Source organism: Drosophila takahashii, chromosome 3R (assembly GCF_030179915.1).
Source record: "Drosophila takahashii strain IR98-3 E-12201 chromosome 3R, DtakHiC1v2, whole genome shotgun sequence".
Classification (NCBI taxonomy): domain Eukaryota; kingdom Metazoa; phylum Arthropoda; class Insecta; order Diptera; family Drosophilidae; genus Drosophila; species Drosophila takahashii.
Window position 1 is genome coordinate 38,015,710 of NC_091681.1, and position 20,832 is coordinate 38,036,541.

General features: G+C 48.5%; 9 protein-coding genes across 13 annotated transcripts; 6 read left to right on the plus strand and 3 right to left on the minus strand.

Moving 5' to 3' along the window:
* The first annotated feature begins 21 nt into the window (after positions 1–21).
* Positions 22–2,727, plus strand: Jhbp12 (Juvenile hormone binding protein 12). 2 transcript variants are annotated; one of them, XM_017153530.3, is made up of 4 exons: positions 22–505; positions 1,823–1,912; positions 1,976–2,126; positions 2,215–2,727. In XM_017153530.3, exons 1-4 carry the CDS (start codon positions 424–426, stop codon positions 2,645–2,647), a joined length of 756 nt encoding a protein of 251 aa, XP_017009019.1. In that variant the 5' UTR covers positions 22–423; the 3' UTR covers positions 2,648–2,727. The 2 variants fall into 2 exon arrangements, with proteins under 2 accessions (XP_017009019.1, XP_070074003.1); XM_070217902.1 differs by lacking the exon at positions 22–505 and adding an exon at positions 909–1,253.
* A 525-nt stretch (positions 2,728–3,252) lies between these two features.
* On the plus strand, positions 3,253–4,998 carry LOC108065743 (protein phosphatase 1 regulatory subunit 21). The gene is made up of 5 exons (XM_017153880.3): positions 3,253–3,460; positions 3,536–3,868; positions 3,934–4,113; positions 4,175–4,696; positions 4,755–4,998. The coding sequence occupies exons 1-5, from the start codon at positions 3,383–3,385 to the stop codon at positions 4,842–4,844; spliced, it is 1,203 nt and encodes a 400-aa protein (XP_017009369.2). The 5' UTR covers positions 3,253–3,382; the 3' UTR covers positions 4,845–4,998.
* On the minus strand, positions 4,948–5,620 carry LOC108065744 (iron-sulfur cluster assembly 2 homolog, mitochondrial). 2 transcript variants are annotated; one of them, XM_044395585.2, is made up of 2 exons: positions 5,442–5,620; positions 4,948–5,382 (listed from the first exon to the last, which is right to left on the minus strand). In XM_044395585.2, the coding sequence occupies exons 1-2, from the start codon at positions 5,483–5,485 to the stop codon at positions 5,010–5,012; spliced, it is 417 nt and encodes a 138-aa protein (XP_044251520.2). In that variant the 5' UTR covers positions 5,486–5,620; the 3' UTR covers positions 4,948–5,009. The 2 variants fall into 2 exon arrangements, with proteins under 2 accessions (XP_044251520.2, XP_070073281.1); XM_070217180.1 differs by having other exon boundaries at positions 4,948–5,385; positions 5,442–5,611.
* Positions 5,621–5,886: 266 nt separating this feature from the next.
* On the plus strand, positions 5,887–7,511 carry LOC108065560 (protein AF-9-like). 2 transcript variants are annotated; one of them, XM_070217179.1, is made up of 4 exons: positions 5,887–6,020; positions 6,685–6,901; positions 6,962–7,213; positions 7,272–7,511. In XM_070217179.1, the coding sequence occupies exons 1-4, from the start codon at positions 5,970–5,972 to the stop codon at positions 7,340–7,342; spliced, it is 591 nt and encodes a 196-aa protein (XP_070073280.1). In that variant the 5' UTR covers positions 5,887–5,969; the 3' UTR covers positions 7,343–7,511. The 2 variants fall into 2 exon arrangements, with proteins under 2 accessions (XP_070073280.1, XP_017009062.3); XM_017153573.3 differs by having other exon boundaries at positions 5,894–6,020; positions 6,694–6,901.
* A 69-nt stretch (positions 7,512–7,580) lies between these two features.
* Positions 7,581–11,601, plus strand: LOC108065642 (ENL/AF9-related super elongation complex transcription factor). Of its 2 annotated transcripts, none has more exons than XM_044395560.2 (3): positions 7,581–7,702; positions 8,157–8,376; positions 8,436–11,601. In XM_044395560.2, the coding sequence occupies exons 2-3, from the start codon at positions 8,190–8,192 to the stop codon at positions 11,015–11,017; spliced, it is 2,769 nt and encodes a 922-aa protein (XP_044251495.1). In that variant the 5' UTR covers positions 7,581–7,702; positions 8,157–8,189; the 3' UTR covers positions 11,018–11,601. The 2 variants fall into 2 exon arrangements, with proteins under 2 accessions (XP_044251495.1, XP_017009204.2); XM_017153715.3 differs by having other exon boundaries at positions 7,585–7,724.
* A 294-nt stretch (positions 11,602–11,895) lies between these two features.
* Positions 11,896–14,789, minus strand: LOC108065643 (uncharacterized). Its single transcript, XM_017153716.3, has 8 exons — positions 14,661–14,789; positions 14,461–14,596; positions 14,221–14,371; positions 13,975–14,162; positions 13,317–13,920; positions 12,903–13,263; positions 12,544–12,848; positions 11,896–12,484 (listed from the first exon to the last, which is right to left on the minus strand). Exons 2-8 carry the CDS (start codon positions 14,577–14,579, stop codon positions 12,170–12,172), a joined length of 2,043 nt encoding a protein of 680 aa, XP_017009205.2. The 5' UTR covers positions 14,580–14,596; positions 14,661–14,789; the 3' UTR covers positions 11,896–12,169.
* A 621-nt stretch (positions 14,790–15,410) lies between these two features.
* On the plus strand, positions 15,411–17,443 carry ea (easter). Its single transcript, XM_017153489.2, has 3 exons — positions 15,411–15,675; positions 15,859–16,245; positions 16,666–17,443. The coding sequence occupies exons 1-3, from the start codon at positions 15,615–15,617 to the stop codon at positions 17,394–17,396; spliced, it is 1,179 nt and encodes a 392-aa protein (XP_017008978.2). The 5' UTR covers positions 15,411–15,614; the 3' UTR covers positions 17,397–17,443.
* A 554-nt stretch (positions 17,444–17,997) lies between these two features.
* Positions 17,998–18,943, plus strand: mRpL9 (mitochondrial ribosomal protein L9). The gene is made up of 2 exons (XM_017153815.3): positions 17,998–18,156; positions 18,215–18,943. Exons 1-2 carry the CDS (start codon positions 18,085–18,087, stop codon positions 18,896–18,898), a joined length of 756 nt encoding a protein of 251 aa, XP_017009304.2. The 5' UTR covers positions 17,998–18,084; the 3' UTR covers positions 18,899–18,943.
* Positions 18,944–19,175: 232 nt separating this feature from the next.
* Fkbp39 (FK506-binding protein 39kD) lies at positions 19,176–20,784 on the minus strand. Its single transcript, XM_017153814.3, has 3 exons — positions 20,631–20,784; positions 20,228–20,440; positions 19,176–20,156 (listed from the first exon to the last, which is right to left on the minus strand). Exons 1-3 carry the CDS (start codon positions 20,644–20,646, stop codon positions 19,300–19,302), a joined length of 1,086 nt encoding a protein of 361 aa, XP_017009303.2. The 5' UTR covers positions 20,647–20,784; the 3' UTR covers positions 19,176–19,299.
* Between the last annotated feature and the right edge of the window lie 48 nt (positions 20,785–20,832).

Here is a 20,832-nt window from a genome sequence, read left to right on the forward strand (position 1 = left end):
CAATGAACTGGATCGAAGGGGAAAATGAAATGGAAAGGGCACAAACACAGGGTTGCTGGGTGGCTCGGTCATTGGTCACTTGGCTTCCACTTCCACTGGTGGTTGGTTGGCTCGTCGGCTGGTTGACTTGGCCAAAAGCGGCGAGCCGGAAAGCAAAAGTGGTTTCGCTTTATGGGCCAAAGCTCGGTGCGATTGAAAATCGATGGGTCTCGAGTCGCTGGGAGCTTTCCGAAGTCGCTCTGCGCCGGCGCCGCGGCTCAAGCTCGGTATAAAAAGACGATCGGCGGACGCATCCCGTGTACACAGTGATAAGTCTCCGGCCAGAACCACCTGTCACCTCAGCCACGATACGGAAATCGAAAGAGCGCGCGCGTGGAATCTTTTAGTGCCGAGTGTTGAAGATTTCGTACATCCGGACCAGATATGTCAAAATACTCGATACTCTTGCTGCTGCTAATCGCTGCGCTTGCGCAGGAATTAACTGTAATGGCTGCGCAAGATTTGCGTAAGTACTAAAAAAAATAACAAAAAAAACGAAACATAAAAAAAAACTACAATAGCGAGTCAAAAGTGCAAAAAATTATCGATTGTATTTGCTTTAACGCTATGCTTCGGCCATATCTATTTGTTAACCACCACATTTATGGTTAAAACGTGATCGATATTGTTTATGGCTCTTTAATTTGGTTTTGGAACTCGGCTCGACTTGGCCTGCAGACCTGAAGGTCGAACTCTGTAAGATTCTCTAATGGCGTTGACAGGCATGCAAATCGGTGTGACATTACAGCAACTACAGTAAACATCGGCGGAATGTCACGCCGGCTTATGAAGAGTACCGCATCCAATTGGGATTCTGGGGAAGTTTTGATCTTTGAATAACTTAAGCGGCTTAAATTTGTTAAAGTTCTAGTTTTTTAGGGTCTTGAAGTAACGTCTTATTTAAAAGCTTTAAGGGATCTTTAGGAAATAATATATTTGTTTAAAAAAAAGAATTAACGTGGGAACCTCTACCAACTTTAATGATATAATTTTCTAAGAAGTGACTAATAAAAAAAATTAAAAATTTTATAGTCCTCTTCCAAGTTTATAGTTGCTGCAATTATAAACCAGAATAATTGAGGAGAGTTATAAAAAAAGACTGGCCATAAAACTTTACGCTTTTCATTTGCGTGCTGCTAAATGGTCAAGATCAATTAAGATCACTATTTGGCGGCATTAGGGGTTTCCCCCGATCCGATGTCCACTGTAACCAGGTGGGTTATGCAATTGTAGCCACCGTCTGCAAACAGGTTGCTCTTGGCCCGTCCAGTTTGACGGTCCAGACAGAGTCCACTGATCCACATTCACACTTACACTTCCGCTTGTGACACAAATTTACGAGTATCGGCAGAGAAGGACATATGTAACCGTGCGTGTTAATTAATTCGCACATTCCGCGGCAAGTGGAATTTTTCTCCCAGTGTAGCCGTAGCTGTAGCTGTAGCTGATTAATGAAACCGTTGGCATAGGTCATGAATGCCTTTGTCTTCTCAATGTATTCATGATAAATGCTTCAACTTGACATTGAGCCACTAAAATATGCTAGCTCACTTCTTTTTCCCATCTGTGTGTCTTAAATATATATTTATCTCTGTTTCGTTTTCTCGTGGACACTTTTGTTTTGTTTACAAAACAAGTTTCTGTGGCCAACGAACTCTGGCCAACGAATGCTGGCCCAATTGCAGGCTGTTTTTTTGGCCGGGCCACTTCCGCAATCCGCGAGCTGGCGATTTCAATGTCATGACCAAGCGACTTAACCGATTTCTGTCTCAACTTTTTGCAGCCGAAGGCTTTCCCAAGTGCAAACGGGACGCGAACTTTGACAAATGTCTGGTGGACGCCGTCAATGTGGCCATACAGCAGCTGAAACCGGGTGAGTAATCATCTCGATTTGATGGGGTTCCCTGGTAAAATTCGTATACTATCCTTTTGGCAGGCAACAAGGAGTTCGGCATCCCGCCCCTTGAGCCGCTGACCGTGAAGAAACTCGTTATAGACGCCGGCAATGCGCCAATAAATCTGCGCCAGGCCTTGAAGAATGTGAAGGTGCACGACATGATCTCCACCAGCAAGATCCAGCGGTACAGGTAAGAATCATCAAAAAAAAATCATGAACAAAATTTTTTTTAATATAAAAATAAAAATTTTTTTTACCTACAATTACATTTTTTTTAGAACCGATCTGGAGAAGCACTTGATTATCTGTGATAGCCGAACGGACCGTATCGAGATGATCGGCGACTACGAGATGTCTGGCCGCATCCTTTTACTCCCCATTACGGGACATGGAAAGGCGAATGTCACCCTGATCAACACGAAGATCGAGCATCGCCTGATTGGCGAGCCCTTCGAGCGGGATGGCGTAAAGTACATGCGGCTCAAGGATTACCGAGTGACATTCGACCCGAAGAGGGTGTACATGAACTTTGAGAACCTCTTCAACGACAAAACCCTTTCGGAAGGCATGAATCGTTTCCTCAACGAAAACTGGGAGACGGTGTTTAACGAGCTGAAGGTGGGATATGCCAAGAGTTTCGGCATCATATTCCGAGAACTGTCGAACAAGCTGTTCGAGAAGGTGCCCTTCGATAATATATTTTTAAGTTAAGAGCGGAGTGCTGCTCACTTACCTGTTAGGTAATGCCTAATTTATGTTACTACATAGTTAATAAAGGAATTAAAACATGACAGTCTGCTGAATTTGATTTATTTGTACCGCCTTCAGCTTAGTCATCTGTAAACACATATTTACTACCTATTAACTACTTGCTGCTTTAATTTGTTTATGAAAGGTTTTAACCTTTCTGACCTCCAGATCTTTATTTACATGGCTCGAAAGGCGAGTCTTTCTTTTATTGCTTGTAAAGCAAATGATTATGATTATTATTTTTTGAAAACTAGGGGTGAGTGCAACAACAAAACAAAAGTGTATTTAATGATTTGTACATTTATTTGGCTAAAATAAAATGGAAATTCTTAAAATACATTTTAGAAACCAACATATTTGTGTAAAAATATTAGAATATTAAAAAGTAAACATTTCGCGTTTTGAAATAAAATAACAAACAATTTCTATTTAATTCTACCTTAAACCACACCACCTTTTAATTTCGTTGTGTTTAAATAAAAACCGTTGAAAACTTTCGCCCATCGCAGTGTGACCAGCTGTCGTAAAATAACCACTTCCGGCCATCTTGACACAGCGATGTGGTATTCTTGGCGTATCACGCGACGGTACACTGCAATGCCAGCTTTATTTGTTGGTCAATTTGTTTAAAACAATTTAAAAAGCGTACGCATAGCTCCACCGCCGGACACCAGCGACTGCAGAAGGCCGGCCTGGATGGCAGAGAAACCGGTCGCCATGGAGGGCACCGTGCCGGAGGCCAAGTACCAGAAACTGGCCACAGAATACTCAAAGGTACAAAGGCATTGCGATTCATCGGCAGCAACAGTTAACGCCCATTAATCCAATTAATCTCATTCCCAAAATTAGCTAAGGGCCCAGGCGACGGTGCTGAAGAAGGCGGTGCTCGAGGAGCAGGCCAAGGAGGCCAGCCTGCGGGAGCAGGTGCAGCAGTATGCCACCTCGTTGCGGCGCACGGAGCAGGAGGTGGACTCCCTGGGCTTCCGCAACAGGCAGCTGGAGTCGCGCGTCTCCCAGCTGCAGCACGAAATCTCAGTGCACGAGCAGCCCGGCGGCAGGCGGGGATTGCAGCAGGGCAACAGGCGAACGGAGGCGGATCCTCCAGCGGATGCCGCCCAAGAGGCACTCATTTTCGAGGAGCTGCAGAAGAAAATCATAGAGAATGCGCAGCTGACGTCGTTGGTAGGAAAATGAGTTATGAAAACTGGCAAGAATTGATGACTAATAAGATTCCTGACCCTCCACAGATTGACGACAATCAGCGGGAGCTTCTGCTGCACACGGAGCGCATTGCAGCACTGGAACAAAAGCTGGAGAAGCGCATCGGCGACCAGAACGAACTCGAAAAGCGACTCAGAAAGGAGGTGGACACGCTGCAGCACAGAAACAGCGAGCTGGAGACCAAGCTCGTGGATGCGGCCAGCATGGTTAGCCTTAAACTAAGATAACTTTTCCCCTTACAACTCTGTAAACTTATCCATTTTCCAGCTGGGCAGCGAGGACGCCCTCAGCGCCACCGGCAGCGATAATACTCCACTCCACAATCTCCAGCAGCAGTCGAACAGCCACCAACTCACCTCCGACGATCGCTTCGCGCTGCTCGAAAAGGAGGCGGCCCACTGGCGGGCCCAATTCGAGGTGGCGAAGCTGCACCAGGCGTTTGTCTCGAACCCCAGCAAGGATCTCAGCACCTGCAGCTGCAGCACGGCGGCGGCGGGCGTCACTGTGCGACCGGCCGAGCCGGAGACCAAGGGCAGCCAGCGGGCGCGCGACTCGCTGCAGGATCCCCCCGAGCCGCCCAGCAAGGAGCAGCTCATCTACAGTGTGTTCAGCAAGAAGTTCGAGGATCTGCTGCGACTCAAAGTGCAGGCGGAATCCAAGCTGCGTTCGTACGAACTGGAGGTGCAGCACCTGCAGAACTGCCTGGAGAACGCGACGCACGAACTGAAGGCCAAGGACGAGCAGCTGGCCAGCTTGGGCGGAGCCCTGCAAATGCTCGAAGAGGAGTTGGTGGGTTTCCGCTCTCTAGATTTCCATTTAAACCGATTAATAACTTGTAATCCCCCAGACCACGACGCGTATTAACTACGAGGAGCAGATCAGCGTGCTGACGGAGCAGGTCATCAGCCTGAGCGACCAACTGGCCGCCTGCAAATGAGCTTGGCCGCCCTGCTGCTTTACTGTATATTCTTGTAAAATAACTAACCGGGAACGCCCGCTCCCTGCTGTTTTGTTATTGTCCGACGCCCTCGACGTGTATATAACTGAACATTATATGTGTATTAAATAATTCTCTAAAGTTTACAATGTGAGCGAGTAACTACTACAATTTAATCGAGAAGGAGGAGCCGCAGGAGCAGCCCTGCTCGGCCAGCGGATTGGCCACCATCCGGAAGCCGGCGCGGATTAGTTCGCTGTGGTAGTCCACGGTGGCGCCGCTGCAGTACTCCAGCGAGACGGTATCGATGACCACCTTGGCCGCACCATCGCCGAACTGCCGGTCATCCTCGTTGAGCTGCTTGTCCAAATCGAACTTGTACTGAAAGCCCGAGCAGCCGCCTCCCTCGACGGTCACCCGCAGGAAGGAGCCGTCCACGCAGATCTCGCGGAGCCGCTTCAGGCAGCTCTCGCTCACCTGGACACTCAGCTCGGGATTCGCGGAGGCGGAGACGGAGGCGTACCGCATCGGTAGAAGACTTCTGCGGAAAATCAATGATTTCATACCTTCTTACGTAAACTCCTTTGCTGCATTTACCTCTGCAGACCCGTCCTGACCACTTGTCTCAGCAGGAAAGCCATATTTGCACGATTTCACAGCCTATGAATTTAATTTTAATATTTCTATTTACTATCTCGTAATCCAAACAACGTCAGCTGTTTTCGCCCGATTACCATATTCTTATTGCATTTTGGTTCGTGTCTGCACTGTTTATGCGGTATTTTTTTTTAACAGGGCTGTCACAGAAACCGTCGACGGTTTGGAAACCGTCGGTATCACAGAATCTATAGCGTTTTGGAGTAAATTTGTTTTGAGTTTATTAGCATTTGATCTTAATTTGGTTTTGGAAACATTACAAAACGTTCTTTTAATATTTTTGTAATTAAAAATTAAAAGTTTACGAGTTTCAGGAGTACCCCTACCATCTTTATTCAGTATTTTTCCTTAGACAGTAGTTTTATCGGTACCACTTCACTTTGGTCACTCACAAATTTTGGACTTTTATTTTCTGTGTATTTTTTCAGAATTTCCTCTAATTCTGGCTCTGGTTTTTCCAAAAATTGTATGCATCTCCAAGTAAATGCTATTGCATTTCTTGCCTTTTTAGTCGCCATAGTAAGTACAAGGGGGGACCTCGGGAGCAAGGCGGCATAGCGCCATAATTCCGCCCAGTACATTTGATCCTTGAACTTAAGTCGTTTTTTTGGCGAAATTATGTCGCACATAAAAGTCCTAAGATTCGCAAAGTTATGTCGTTTTAAAACTTCTTGTGGCGGAATTATGACGTTTAAAAGTAACATAAGTCCGCCGAGGGAAATACGACCTAATTTCGCCAGTTGCGAAATAAGGGCACGCGAACACTCTTATCAGATCCCTATGGATTTCATGTTTTCTTAACGTTTAACAGTCTTTTAACAATTTTTAGTGAAAAAATTTTAATTTGAGGTCTTTTTTACAATTTCTGAATGACGAATGGTAAATTTTTTTCGTTTCTAGCCATTAACAGGTTACAAAAAAAAAATACAAATTAAAAGCCTACAAGATTTTTATAGCAACCCATTTAAAAACATAATTAGGTTTAATTAATTTTATGGCTCCTCATTAAAATTTTCTATTTACAAATACTTGAAAATCATACTTGTTTTTTATAGCACAACACGCAACTTTAAAATTTCGCGGCTAACGAAATTGTGTTGTTTTTTCTCCGCCACAAGTATATTTTAAACGTAACAATTTAATCATTTGTTTAAGAAAAGCCCTATAACCTTTAATTCCTAAGCTATTGCAGGAAATCAGTGAAACCGCAGGCATGTCGGTCAAGGTGCAATTTGAAATTGGCCACACGTCAACGCTGCGCAGCAAGGTGCACATGCGTCGGCACGACTTCACCCACGACTTTGAGATCTACGTGCAGGGCGTCAACAAGGCGGACATCAGTGCCTTCGTGGAGAAGGTGGTTTTTGAGCTGCACCCTTCGTTTCCCAACCCGAGAAGAGGTAGGTTTGATCAAAAAAACCCCTATAAGAACCTACTATATCTTCATTTTCTACTCACAGTGGTCAAGGAGCCGCCGTATGCCATTCAGGAATCGGGCTACGCCGGTTTTCCACTGGCCGTGGAGATCTACTTCCGCAACCGCGACGAACCCAAGCGCATTGTATACCCGTACGACCTGGTGATAGTGACAACGGCATCGCATCAGCAGTCCGAGATCAAGACGCACATCTTCGAAGACCCGTCAGAGGATTTTCGGGCGATGATGATTCAGGGAGGCGGTTTTGCCACCTCCATCGGCGCCTGCAATCTTGGTGGGATTCCGCTCTATAGCTTTGCTTTGAAACCGATTAATATCTTTTAATCCCTTAGACGCGACGAACTACGAGGAGCAGATCAGCGTGCTGACGGAGCAGGTCCTCAACTTGAGTGACTGCAAATGACTGTTTTAATGTATATTCTTGTAAAATAATGAACTCCCGACGTGTATATAGCTGAATGTTGATGTGTATTAAACAATTCTCTAAAGTTTAAACGTGATATCTTGTAAAGCAAACCGACCGTTTTAAGTTGAAAATAAATTTTTGAAATGCGTTTCAAATTTCAGGAATACCCCTATCATCTGTATTCACGACACATATAAGAGGTATTTTCTAGTATTTTTCTCGTAGACACTGGTATTTTCGTTGCCACGGTCACACACCAACATTTTGGATTTTTATTTTCTGTGTGTTTTTCCAGAATTTCCTCCGATTCTAGATCTAAGCTTTTGTGGTTTTCCCGAAAATTGTGTGCATCTCCAGGTGAATGCAACAAGGCGCGATAGTAAGTACAGGGGGCCACCTCGGGGGCAAGGCGCCGTGGGAAAACATGAGCTCGGCGAAAGCTTGCAGCCAAAAGGGGCACAATGTGGCACACATTCGCACACAAACAATAACAGTTGGCTTGCCAATGGAAATCATAACAAAAAACCATGGTAAATGGGCCATATAAAGTGGGTGGCGGGTCTAGAGATGATCTTGAGTCCTTCCGGCATGTTTCCGCAGGCGGGGCCTCCAACTGGAGGACGTGACCTGCCACAGGAGTCGTCTTACATAGCACGCGTGCACCCTGCAACCGAAGCGGGGAGCTCAATAATTGGCCAACATACCGCTTCCCACCCCCTGAAAGTCATATAAATTAAGTAATATAGTTAACTAAAACCCTATAACCCTTCATTTTGCCGCGCCAATAACTGATACCCATTATCCATTACAGGAAACCAGTGAAACTTGATGCCCTACCGCAGGCATGGCGGTCAAGGTGCAATTCGAAATTGGCCACACGTCGAAGCTGCGCAGCAAGAAGACTCCTCATCCGCAGGCCTTCACCCACGACTGGGAGATCTACGTGCAGGGCGTGAACAAGGCGGACATCAGTGCCTTCGTGGAGAAGGTGGTCTTTGTGCTGCACGAATCGTTTCCGAAGCCCAAGAGAGGTGGGTTCAGGGCATATAATCCCCAGGAGAACCTACTATATATTCATTTCCTATTTCAGTGGTCAAGGAGCCGCCGTATGCCATTCAGGAGTCGGGCTACGCCGGCTTTCTGCTGCCCGTGGAGATCTACTTCCGCAACCGCGACGAACCCAAGCGCATCGTTTACCAGTACGACCTGGTGCTGCAGACGACGGGGCCACCGCATCACCAGTCCGAGATCAAGACGCACATCTTCGAGGCGCCGTCGGAGGAGTTCCGGGCCAAGATGATGCGCGGCGGCGGAGTGCCCGTGTTTGGCGCCTCCCTGGGCGCCGGCAATCTCACCCGCACGCTTTCGCCCAACGTGGGCAGCGGCGAGACGCCGCCCAGCAATGAGATGGCTCTGGTCAAGGCCAAGGGTGTGCCCGGCAGCGTCTCGATGAACGTGGATCTGGGCACAGGCAAGAAGCACAAGTCGCGCAACGATCCCGATCCCGGCAAGAGCAACGCCTTCTCCGCCCTCTTCGGCCCGCCCATTACCAAAAGCAGCGCCACGACGAACAATCTGGCCCTGGTGCCCGTGGCCAAGCATTCGCCGGACGCCAAGATCGTGGCGGTCGGCGGAAAGGGCGGCTCCCACGAGGGCAGGGAGAAGGCGAGCAAGGCGGAGCGGGACAAGTCCAGCGGCGGCGATAAGCCGCGGGAAAAGGACAAGAAGGATCGCCATGGTCGCGACAAGGATCGCAAGTCTAGTAAATCCGGCGATGGGAAGCATGAGCGGGAGAAAGAGAAATCCAAGAAGGACAAGACACGCGACAAGGAGCGTGAGCGCGAGCAAAGCTCTGGCGGCACTCCAGCCGCCGGTGGCCTCACTGTAGCGACCTCCACCGCACTGGTTAAACACACCGCCAGTCCGAAGCCTGGAAAACCCAACGAAATGGGTGCACCGAGTCCCAAGAAGACGCCAAATGATTCGACAGCCCCACCTGCTTCCCGTTCCAAAGAGCGCGATGAGCACAAGTCGGGCAAGTCGGAGACCAAGGACAAGGAGCGCAGCTCCAGCAAGAAGTCCAAGAAGGAGAAGAAGGACAAGGACAAGGAGCGCGATCGGGAAAGGGAGAAGCAGCGCGATGAGAGCAAAGACAAGCGAATGCCCAAGGAGGAGCGTGCCGGGCAGAGCGACAGTCCGGCAGCGGGAAGTGCTCAGCCGGCCAACCAGCAGCAGCTGCAGCAATCCCAAAGCGGCAGCACGGGCAAGGCCACGCCCACCTCCGTGGGCAGCAACAGCAGCAGCAGCGTGGTCTCAACCGGCGGCAAGCAAAAGGACGAGGGCAAACATAGCGAAAAAACCACGGAAACCAAAGGGGATAAGAGCACCAGCAATGGCAGTGCGGCAGACACCAAGAAATCCCACAAACACAAGAAGAAGGACAAGAGCAAGGACAAGGACAAGGAGCGCAGCGATCGCGACAAGGACAAGGAGAAGGAGCGCGACAAGGAGAAGCCGAAGGAAAGAGAAAAAGACAAGCAGCCGGCGGTGAGCAGCGGAGAGAAGCCATCACCCACTGAGCCATCGCCCAAAACAGAGGGAGCCAGTCCGGCAGCCGAGGGAGGAGCGACGGACAAGGCGGCACCCAGCAGTAATGCCAGCAACAAGAAGGAGAAGCACAAAAAGTCCAAGGAGAAGTCCTCCGCCAAGGACGAGAAGCGTCAGCGGGAAACGGGCGACAAGCAGGCTGAGGGCAAGCATGCCGCAAAGCAGCCGACTCAGCCGCAAATCAAGGCTCCCAGCAACCTGGATCTTAGCGATGTGGACTCGGCCCAGTCGGCGCCCGATTTGGCCGCCACCAATGCTCTTGCCGCAGCAGCGGCAGCCACGCTTCAGCACTCCGACAGCTCGAACAGCAGCTTCCCCGACTTACCCGCCAGGAGCAGCAGCCAACAGAAGGCCGCCAAAGGAAGTTCCAGCAAGGAGGCGAAGCCTGCTGGCAAGGAGCACAAGGGCAAGTCCAAGCAGAGCGACAAGAACAGCGAAAAGGGCAGTGAAAAAGCGGAAAAGGCGGACAAGACGCCGGATGCCAAGGCGGAAAAGTCAGAGAAGGCGGAAAAGGATGAGAAGAAGCGCAATAGGAGGAACTCACAAAACAGCAACAGCGGAGCAGCCGGTGGGTTTATAGAGCCCCCTGTAAAGACCTCAAAGAAGGAGCAATCGAAGGCGCCGCGCGAGAAATCCAAGTCGCCCTCGTTGCGTCCGCCCAGGGAAACCAACTCCAATGCGGGCTCAGGAGGAGCTACCAATGCCGGATCGGGATTCTTGCCACCGCCATCATCTTCGCCAAGCAACAACCATGCGGCAGCTAGCCTAAACAACAATAATAATAATAATAACAACAATACGAACAGCAACAGCAGCCATTCGCCCGCTGAAATGACGACGCCGGGTCAGCTTCAGCTGCCAACGGAGTATTTGAGCGAACTGCAGGAGCTGCACCACAAGATCATGACCCTGCAGGACAACGAGGAGTTGCAGCACGTCGTCGAGATGATTGCCGCCACCGGTTGCTACGAGATCACGCACAAGACATTCGACTTTGACCTGTGCAAACTGGACCGCGGCACCGTGCAGCGTTTGCAGGAGTTTCTGGCCACCTCGGTGTCGTGACACGCCCTCAACTCCACCTCAACCGGGCCTGCTCTCTACAGCTAGACGATGCACAAACCCCTCATGCACATAACCAAATCATTAAGCTTAAAGTTATTGTTGTAAGCCCGTTGCGAAATAACATGGCTCGCACACAGCCTCGATTCCCCTTGCCTAGAACCTAAGTTGTTAGCCCGAAGGGCACACAAAAATCCCGAAAGAAAATATGGAAACAAACGAAACCCTTTAGTTTTTGAGACTCATTCGATTTAAGACCTATTTTATATTATTTTGGATCCTATTCGACTGTAGCACGATGATTTTAGCATTCTTTACGGTCGCCTTCTTATAAATTAATTATTTTTAATTTAAGAATTGCACTAGTTTACGCCAAGAGATGGAAAAACATAATTTAAAAAAGTGTTTTATAGAATATCTCACGAAAAGCAATTTTGAAAGCTACATTTAATGACAGTTTCGAAGTCAGCAGCCGCTATTTAACTAATAAATAAAGGTTCTACAAGTACTCACCAAAAAAGGCGAAGTTTGTAAACTAGTGTTGATTACTTGCGAATAAATTAATACTTTTGTACGATATTTACGTACTTTTTGTTTCTTTTTAGTTCCTCCTAAATTTGCCCAATATATCATAGTCTCAAGTATTATAGTTAACCTACCTAAAATAAGAGGGATATATAACCAAATTATGTGCACAGTGTATTTTAGACTATGGTTAATCTTGTCTTAGCAATATAAACAGCAGTGAAATATTAAGTTCTTAAGAAAGGGACAAACATCAGCCTTGAAATATATAAGGATATATATGGAATGACGAAGAATGTTCTATTTAATTGGTAATAGTAAGTAAGACCAAGCTATAATAATTCTAAAAAAGGGAATTATTTTTGTCATAAATTGACATTTTTATTTTCTTCACCCATACAAAAGGTATTTTTATTACCAGAATACTAATGTGGATTAAAGGAACCTATATTACAAACTGAGGCAGATCTTTTAACCTAAGAGAGACAGTGACTATATTCTTTGGGAGTTAGTGGAAAAACCTCTTAACAACTACGACAATTACAACAATTCGAAAACAGTGCAAAAATCTATATTCGAGTTGATTGCTTAGCAGTTCTATGGTTTCGGACTAGATTCTTTGTGCGCAATTTAGTCGCGACAATAGCAGTACTTCCGCAGTTCGGGATCCCGATCGTAAATGCACCGGGCCTGATTTCCGTACTTGTTGACACGCGAAATGTCCGTGAGTTTGGTGGTGGCACTAAACGTATGCAGGCTGTAGGCCACACTCGCCTCGAACAGCGACTCGCCGGGCAGCGTCACCACCTGCAGCTGGTACATCTCATCCCGGACCACCGTTTGGCCCGTCATGTCCGCCAGGAAGCCGTCGCGGTCGCTGTTCGTCTTGAACTGCAGCAGCTCCTTGTGCGGCTGCAGGCGTAGCGCCCAATTGACGCGAAGAAGCTGAGGGATTAGGGATATATTTAATCAGATATTAAATGATATTAATCTGGATCACCTACCTGCAGAGGAGCACAGAGCGTGCGTTGCTCCACGGTGGCCAAATTGATGGCATTGACAATGCTTTGTGCCGCCTTGAGAATAATGCCCGAGTAGCGGGTGTCGTTCAACTGCAAAGGCAGCCAATTCAGGCAGGCACACCAATGTGGCTCTATGTAGGCATCCGCACAGGATCGGTTGCTCGGAATGGGATCCAAAAGCGACATGGCGCGTCCTCTCGCTAGCTCAGAGATGTGAACGCTGGGCTTGCTGGGATCAGTTCTCAGATCGTTCATCTCTCCCAATTGATCGTTAGCCGTTTGTAGTTCTGTATAAAAGCAGGAATTAGTTTCTTTTGTAGGCTAAGAACCTCCATTCTTACGGATAATGTGTTTTAAAGTAGCATGTATGTCGAATGGCGTGGTCAGGTGGTTCTCGTTGGCCAGGAAGTTCTTGTACTCCAGCGGAAAGCGCTTCTTGAACGACTCGGGAAAGGTGAAGCTGAAGAAAGGCAGTCGCTCCTCCTGTTTTCCCTGCAGTGTGGCGCGCACCTCGGCAAATCGATTGCCGTGATCGGCCATCATGATGAGGATGGTGTCGTCCAGCAGCGATCGTTCCTTGAGCGCCACCAGCCAGTCATGCACGTCATCATCCGCTGCTCCCACCAGATTGATGGAGTCGTGCGACAAGCCGCCATGGAAGCTGAAGACAAAGCGCGGGGCATCGCGATACTTGAGCATAAACTGTAAAGGAAAATTATCAATTAAGTGGAAGATGAATTGAGATAACCACATACGTTTTTCGTATACTCCAGCATGGTGAGATGATCCGGTTGGTGGCCAATGCAGTTTGGCTGACTCTCGGCGGCCATGTGCTCCGCCTGGATGTAGTAGGTGCGCAGGTAATGGTCCACTGGCTGGTTCTCAAAGCCCGTCATGCGGTAGGTAAAAGTGCCCACATTGGGCAGATCCTCGTTGAACGACGTCATATAGCCGAGACGGGCAAAATCCTGCCAAATCATGGGATACGAGTCCACGCTGCCGGCGCCGGACAGTCGCTTCCTCGTCTCCGGCAGCTCCAGTTCGGTGAAACCCGTGAGCAGGGGCACCAAGGCCTGCGGCGTGCCATCGCCCACGATATTGTAGCCCTTGAGGACGGTGGCGCCCAGCTGCTGGGTGAGATACTCGTAGGTTCGCGGCAACTTGCGCATAAAGGCGTTGCGACTCAACGAATCGAAGCCAAACATGAGGACATTGTAGAACGAGGCCGTGGGCACATCCTGCATTTGCTGCTGAGCCTGGGCGACAGCCTCGGGCGGCAGGACAGCCAGATTGGGTGAGAAATTGGCAGCCAGCGGTCGTTGGACGGTATCCCGAATGCCATGGGCCATGCCAAACCAACTGGAAAGGGATAAAATACATTATAAACTGCGGTGGAAGTAGGAGGATAGTCACCTCTCGCCATTGGAGGATTTGCAAGCCACCTTGACAAAGTCGCTGGCCTGCAGGACATAGGGCTCCTTCAAACGCAGCGTGCGCCCAAAGCGCACTTTATAGTCGGATTTGCGGATGATGTCCGTGTAGGAGCAGATGACATCCTCGTGGCTGGAGGCGATCTCCGGTCGTACAAAGCAAATGGATTTCTGTGGGAGGAGGAGGAGTTAGCAGGGTGATTCTATAGGATCCTATATAAAATCCCACCTCGCACATCACCCAGTCCATTCCCTCGCCGCAGTTGATGCGCTCCACCGGCTTGTAGAACTTCATGATGTCCGGATTGTCCAGGGGAAGATGGGGATGGCGGCACTCGCCCTGATTCACCGCCGATCTTATGGAGCGCTCGATAATTTCGCTTTATCAGAAAAGGGTAGGGTGTATATATGTGAGTAAACATTCCAGAATCAATATCGCGAAACGCGTGTGACGCACAACTATACATACATCTTTAGGCTCTTATCCAGTTCCCTCTCGTCGTTCAAAATGTACAGGGTAACCATGAGTGCGACTACAACGCAACCAGATAGGATCTTGGGAACAGTTCCCCGCCGCACGAAACGCATTTTGAATTAGTTATGAGCTGCAAATAGTGCACCAGACATGTGTTCACTTTATCTTGCAATCTCTGTAAATATTGCACTTACTTTTGAAGCCAATTAGGGAGATGCAGTTCCAGGGCCAACAGGTGAATTCCAGCAGCGTGGGCTAATTAAACGTTACTGATTTGCGGACATTTAAAAGTTATTAAACAATGACCAGCTGGGCGTACCGCTAAAAGCAGAGTGCCAAAAATGGCAAAAACATTGGCAGATTTTGGTCATACTGTAATGGTTGGCAACGCGACCGTTAATATTCAAATTGTACTTTAAATCAAAAGGCGGGAGAATGGTAATATTAATAATTATTTGAATTACTAAACCTGTTTTTATTGCATTAGTCATATAGATTGAAGCTCCAGTTATTTAATTAACTAAATTTCTTAATAAACAACATTTTTAATTTAAATTTATAGTCTTCTTATCATTCATATATTTTATTGTTAGCTTTCGAAATCCGGATCAATCCTAATTATACTGATATTGTATTTTATTATTATTTTGTATATCCTTTTCCATTATTACGCTTCAATTGGTAGTCCTCTAATGTCATTACTGAAGGATTTTGTCTCACGGTGGAGCTACTTTATATGGCCATAAAACATGTGTCATTAAAAAAAACTTATTAAAAAATGCCAATTATTAAGACTTGATTACACAGAATATTAATGAAGCCTCTACAAAAACCACCACTCCTCATATCATATCACATCTGATTTGGAGACTCGCCGAAAAGCTTGCGACAAAGCTCTTGAGCTGAGAATTCCCCCCAAAGATAAGATTCAGTTGTGTGCCAAGCTCAGCTTAGGCCTCTCCACTTCTCTCCGATCCGTGGGAATTCCGTTTTATTACCTGTATCATCCATATTATCGCGCCGTTTATTTTGATAACTGCTTCTGGGGTCGATCTATAATATTGCAGTAAACAAAACATTGCCATTGCCCCAAAATCAAACTGACGACGTCTTGAGAAAGGACCAACCTGTCCGCTTGCGTAACGAAAATGTTGAGGCTCTTATTCATTTGCCTCTTTCTGGGAATTTTGGCGAAATCATCGGCGGGCCGTAAGTAAATAGAAGAAGATGCCAAGATCTGCTGGGCATGACAAGCTTAAGCAAATATATTTATTTTGCCGCGGGCCTTCACAAATCGTTTCTAAAAACCTGTTTCCGTACTTCTATAACTAACGGACCTAATTTATGCACGAAAAAATTGTTAAGCTACATTGATTTACTCTGGAATTCCAGAGTTCTACTTCCCCAACGAGGCGGCCCAGGTGCCCAACTATGGACGCTGCATAACGCCCAACCGGGAGCGGGCTCTGTGCATCCACCTGGAGGACTGCAAGTACCTCTATAGCCTCCTGACCACCTCCCCCTTGAGGGACACGGATCGTTTATACCTCAGTCGCAGCCAGTGCGGCTATACGAATGGCAAGGTGCTGATCTGCTGCCCTGATCGCTATAGGGAGACCATCTCGGAGGTGCCTCCACCACCGAAGCCGAATGTCACGAGCACCAGCCTCCTTCCGCTGCCAGGACAATGCGGCAACATCCTGTCCAATCGCATCTACGGCGGAATGAAGACCAAGATCGACGAGTTCCCCTGGATGGCGCTGATTGAATATACAAAGGGTAAGGGGATCCCGTAATCCTGTAGACCCAAAAAAATCGATATGAAACGTAGATCGATTTTACATTATTTAAGATCAATTTTAATTTAATATGTAGCCAGGTAAATTTGACCTGGTCGAGAGTATTCATGTAAAAACGATATGGGTTTTGCATGACCTGAAATTTTCATGGCCATATCGATTTTACGGGAACATCCTTTTTTTTGTGTGCACCCAAAAAAACTCGATATTAAACGTAGATCGATTTTACATTATTTAAGATCAATTTTAAATTGATATGCGGGTAGGTAAATTTGACCTGGTCGAAAAGAGTCTTCATGTAAAAACGATATGAAATGTACATGGCCATATCGATTTTACTGGAACATGCTTTTTTGTGTGTAGAGCAATCTAACCCATCCTTTTGGATTTTATCCCATAGCCCAAGGGAAGAAGGGTCATCACTGCGGCGGCTCCTTGATCAGCACGAGGTATGTGGTCACCGCCTCGCATTGCGTGAATGGAAAGGCTCTGCCCACCGACTGGCGGTTGACCGGAGTTCGCCTGGGCGAGTGGGACACCTTCACCGATCCCGACTGTGAGGTGGATGTGCGTGGCATGAAGGACTGCGCTCCACCGCATCTGGACGTGCCCGTGGAGCGGACGGTGCCCCATCCCGACTACATACCGGCTTCCAAGAACCAGGTCAACGACATCGCCCTGCTGCGTTTGGCCCAGCAGGTGGAGTACACCGACTTTGTGCGTCCCATTTGCCTGCCCCTGGATGCCAATCTGCGGGCGGCGACCTTCGATGGGATCACCATGGACGTGGCCGGCTGGGGCAAGACAGAGCAGCTGTCGGCCAGCAACCTGAAGCTGAAGGCGGCGGTGGAGGGTTTCAGGATGGATGAGTGCCAGAACGTCTACAGCAGCCAGGAGATCCTGCTGGAGGACACCCAGATGTGTGCCGGCGGCAAGGAGGGCGTCGACTCGTGTCGCGGCGACTCCGGAGGACCACTGATCGGACTGGACACCAACAAGGTGAATACCTACTACTTCCTGGCGGGCGTCGTGTCCTTCGGGCCAACTCCCTGCGGTCTGGCCGGTTGGCCAGGAGTTTACACCCTGGTGGGGAAGTACGTCGACTGGATCCAGAACACCATCGAGGCCTGATTGTAAATTATGTGATTGTGGTTGTGTAAATAAATTGGACAAACTTAGTCGGTGTTAAGTGCTTTTTGATTTGGATTAAGGATTAAGTTTCCAATATATTGGAATATAAAATATACATATATATTTTTGATTCGATACATATATATTTTTGTCGATACTGACCGGATCGGAGTACTATTATCTTATGGCTTACATAGAAATAATCGGAAAAATAATAGAAACAAATGTTATTTTCGTTGTTTTTTTAAGTAGGCCAATTGATTTTTGACAGTTTAAAAACTAAATTTAAAACCAGACAATCATTTATCTGATAACCCAGTAAGAGGTCAGATCCCAACAGGCTCGGAATACGTCGCAAATAAGGACCCGTAGAGTCCTTTCTCTTTCGCGCGAACCTCAAAGAAGGCAAAGTGAAAAAGTTTGAACATAAGTATTTATTTTAACTGCAAGGGTATATAAACTTCAGCTTGCCAAAGCTAACTTCCTTTCTTTTCTCAACTTAATTTTGCAATTACTAAAACATAATTACAAAAAAGTAATTTCTTCAAGTGAAATATAACAAAATTTTTAAATTTCAAACCACGGTAGGTGGTCTCTTAAAATCACGCCTAAGTATTTGACACTATCTGGCAACTCTAATAAACTGCGCAGTCTGGCAACTCTTCGGCCCAGGTGATACAAAAAGAAAATGTTGAAGAACATCTACGTAACGCCGTTAAATTTGCTTAAATCGGCCACCAGCCTGCAGCAGCAAGTGCGGGTAAGATCCTACTCCACTAACCCTAGGTCCCCCCATTCATCACCCAATCCCCCCACAGACCACGTTCGTGCTGAAGCGCAAATATGACCCGCCACTGCACAAGACGAACGAGAAGCCCCGCCGGATGCGGGCGAAGAACTTCATCTACGAGCTGGTGGAGGACACGTTGGTCAAGAAGCGGCCCAACATGCAGGTGGTGCTGAAGACCTTCGTCGAGGGCGTCGGCGACAAGGGCGACGTGGTGTCCATGAAGCCGCATTTCGTCTACAATAAGCTTTTGCTCCCCGGATTGGCGGCCTACAATACGCCGGAGAATGTGGCCAAGTACGCCAAGACGGAGGCGGAAAAGTCGGCCGTAAAGCACAGCTCCGCCTACGCCCAGCGAACGGTGAACATGCTGGAGTCCATTGTCCTGGCGGTGGTTATGAACAAGGACGAGCCGTGGGTCCTCGAGCCCTGGCACATCAAGGCCTCGCTGCGCAAGGCGGGCTTCCATTGCCGCGAGGAGTGCATCACACTGCCCAAGGAGCGCATCGAGGGACCCGATCTCAAGAAGGAGAGCAAGGATTTCTACTGCACCGTGACCATCAACAAGCTGGAGCAGGCGCGTCTGAAGTGCCGCCTGCACCACTGGAGCACGGATCCCAGCGAGCGGCTGCCCTACGTCCTGGAGCACTGGAAACTCCAATCGGAGCCGCTTCTCTCTGTGGGTTCCCCTGAAAAGTCCGAGAAGAGCACCTAGGCTAGCAAAAACCTCTACCAAATAAATGCAATTGTTACAAAAGAACTGTTGATTTATGAAAAGCGTGGAAAAACAGTGGTTTATTTAACATTTTATCAAGTTGTACGATGCTCAAGAATGTAATAATCAAGGAATGGGAAAAAATCACTCCAGAGGAGACCAAAAAACTGATCGACTCCATGCCGAAACGACTTACGGAGGTACTCCAGTCCGATAAGAGCACCTAGGCTAGCAAAAGCCACCACCAAATAAATACAATTGGTTCAAAACCGGTTGATTTATGAACAGCGTGGAAAAACAGTGGTTTATTTAACATTTTATCAAGTTGTACGACGCGGATACTTAATGGCTACATGATTACGAGTCTATATATGATGTGGTTAGGATGGATTCCGTGCGATTTAGTGCACAGCCTTCAGCTCCACGTCGAAGACGAGTGTCGAGTTGGGTCCGATCTTGGGCGGAGCTCCGCGTGCGCCGTAGCCCATGTGCGGGGGGCAGGTGATGCGGCGCTTGCCGCCCACCTTCATGCCGGCGACACCGACGTCCCAGCCCTTGATCACCTCGCCGCCGCCCAGGGCGAACTTGAAGGGCTTGCCCTGCAGCAGGCTGTCGAAGGTCTTGTTGTTCGACTGCAGCCGGCCGATGTAGTAGACGGAGACGCGCTTGCCCGGCTTGGCCTCGTCGCCCTTGCCGGCCACTGAATCCACCACTTTCACGCCGCCGGAGAGGGTTCGCTCTCCTCCGGCAGCCGGCTGCTTGGCCTTCGGCTCCTTGGCCTTGGGCTGCTCCTTCTTGGCCTCGGGCTTCTCCTTCTTCTTTTGCTGCTGCTGCTTGGCCTCCTCCTTCTTGGCCACGCCGTTCTGCTCCTTGCCGGCCTTCTTTCCGCCGGCAGCGGGCGACAGCTTGGCCACCTTGGCCTTGGGCTGCTCCTCCTCCGCCTCGGAGTCGTCGCTGTCCTCCTCCTCTTCCTCACCACTCTCGTCATCGTCCTCCTCTTCCTCTCCACTCTCGTCGTCATCCTCATCGCCTCCGTTCTCGAGGAAGGACTCGTATTCGCCAATCAGCTGGCTATCCTCGTCCGAATCGCCCTCTTCCTCCTCCTCCTCGCCGCTCTCCTCCTCATCCTCTTGCTGCGCCTTTTTGCTCTTCTTGCCCTCCTTGCCCTTCAGCAGCTTCTCGAGGGTGAACTCCTCATCGTCCTCATCCTCCGAATCGATGTCGTGCAAGTAGCCCAGCAGAGAAACGCTGGCGTCACCTGTGGATTATGATTGATTTTATGGGATTATAGAGAAGCCCTTTGAATATGGAAGCCCATTTAATGCTCACCTGCAGTGTAGAACATGATGCGATCGCCCTTGCTGAAGTTGAGGTCCAGGGCCACCTGGGGAATGGCCTTGGTCACGGTGGCCACGATGTACTCCTGCTTCTCGGCGGCCAGATACAACTTGGCCTCCTGGCCCTTGTCCAGGGCGACGCCGGAAATGTGGAACGACTTGATGATCGTCTGCGAGTACTTGCGCTCGGGCTTCATGTTCAATCCTGGCAAGGACATTAAACAGGGAAAATCATGGTTTACATGGGCCTACAAATGGCGCCGCTCCACGCTGCCGGCAAATCAAGCGCAAGCACGTGGCTGCGGGGATGGCGTGTTATACGGGGTGATAGTGCATCCCGGGGGGCCTTTACCACTTCTGGATGGGAATCCCTGAGTCCCCTTTGTTCAACTTACCCCAAAACATCGACATCTTGCTGGAATATGGTCTACTCGCAACGGAAAATGAATTTAAAAAAACGCGGAATTCTCAGAACGGAACCGCAGACGCCGAATTATTTGTAGGACCGTGGGTGGACCGCCAGGGAAATCTCCTTTTTAGATACCAAATTTGGATTTTAAAATATACTAGAAATTGGTCGGAAAACGGGCACACCGC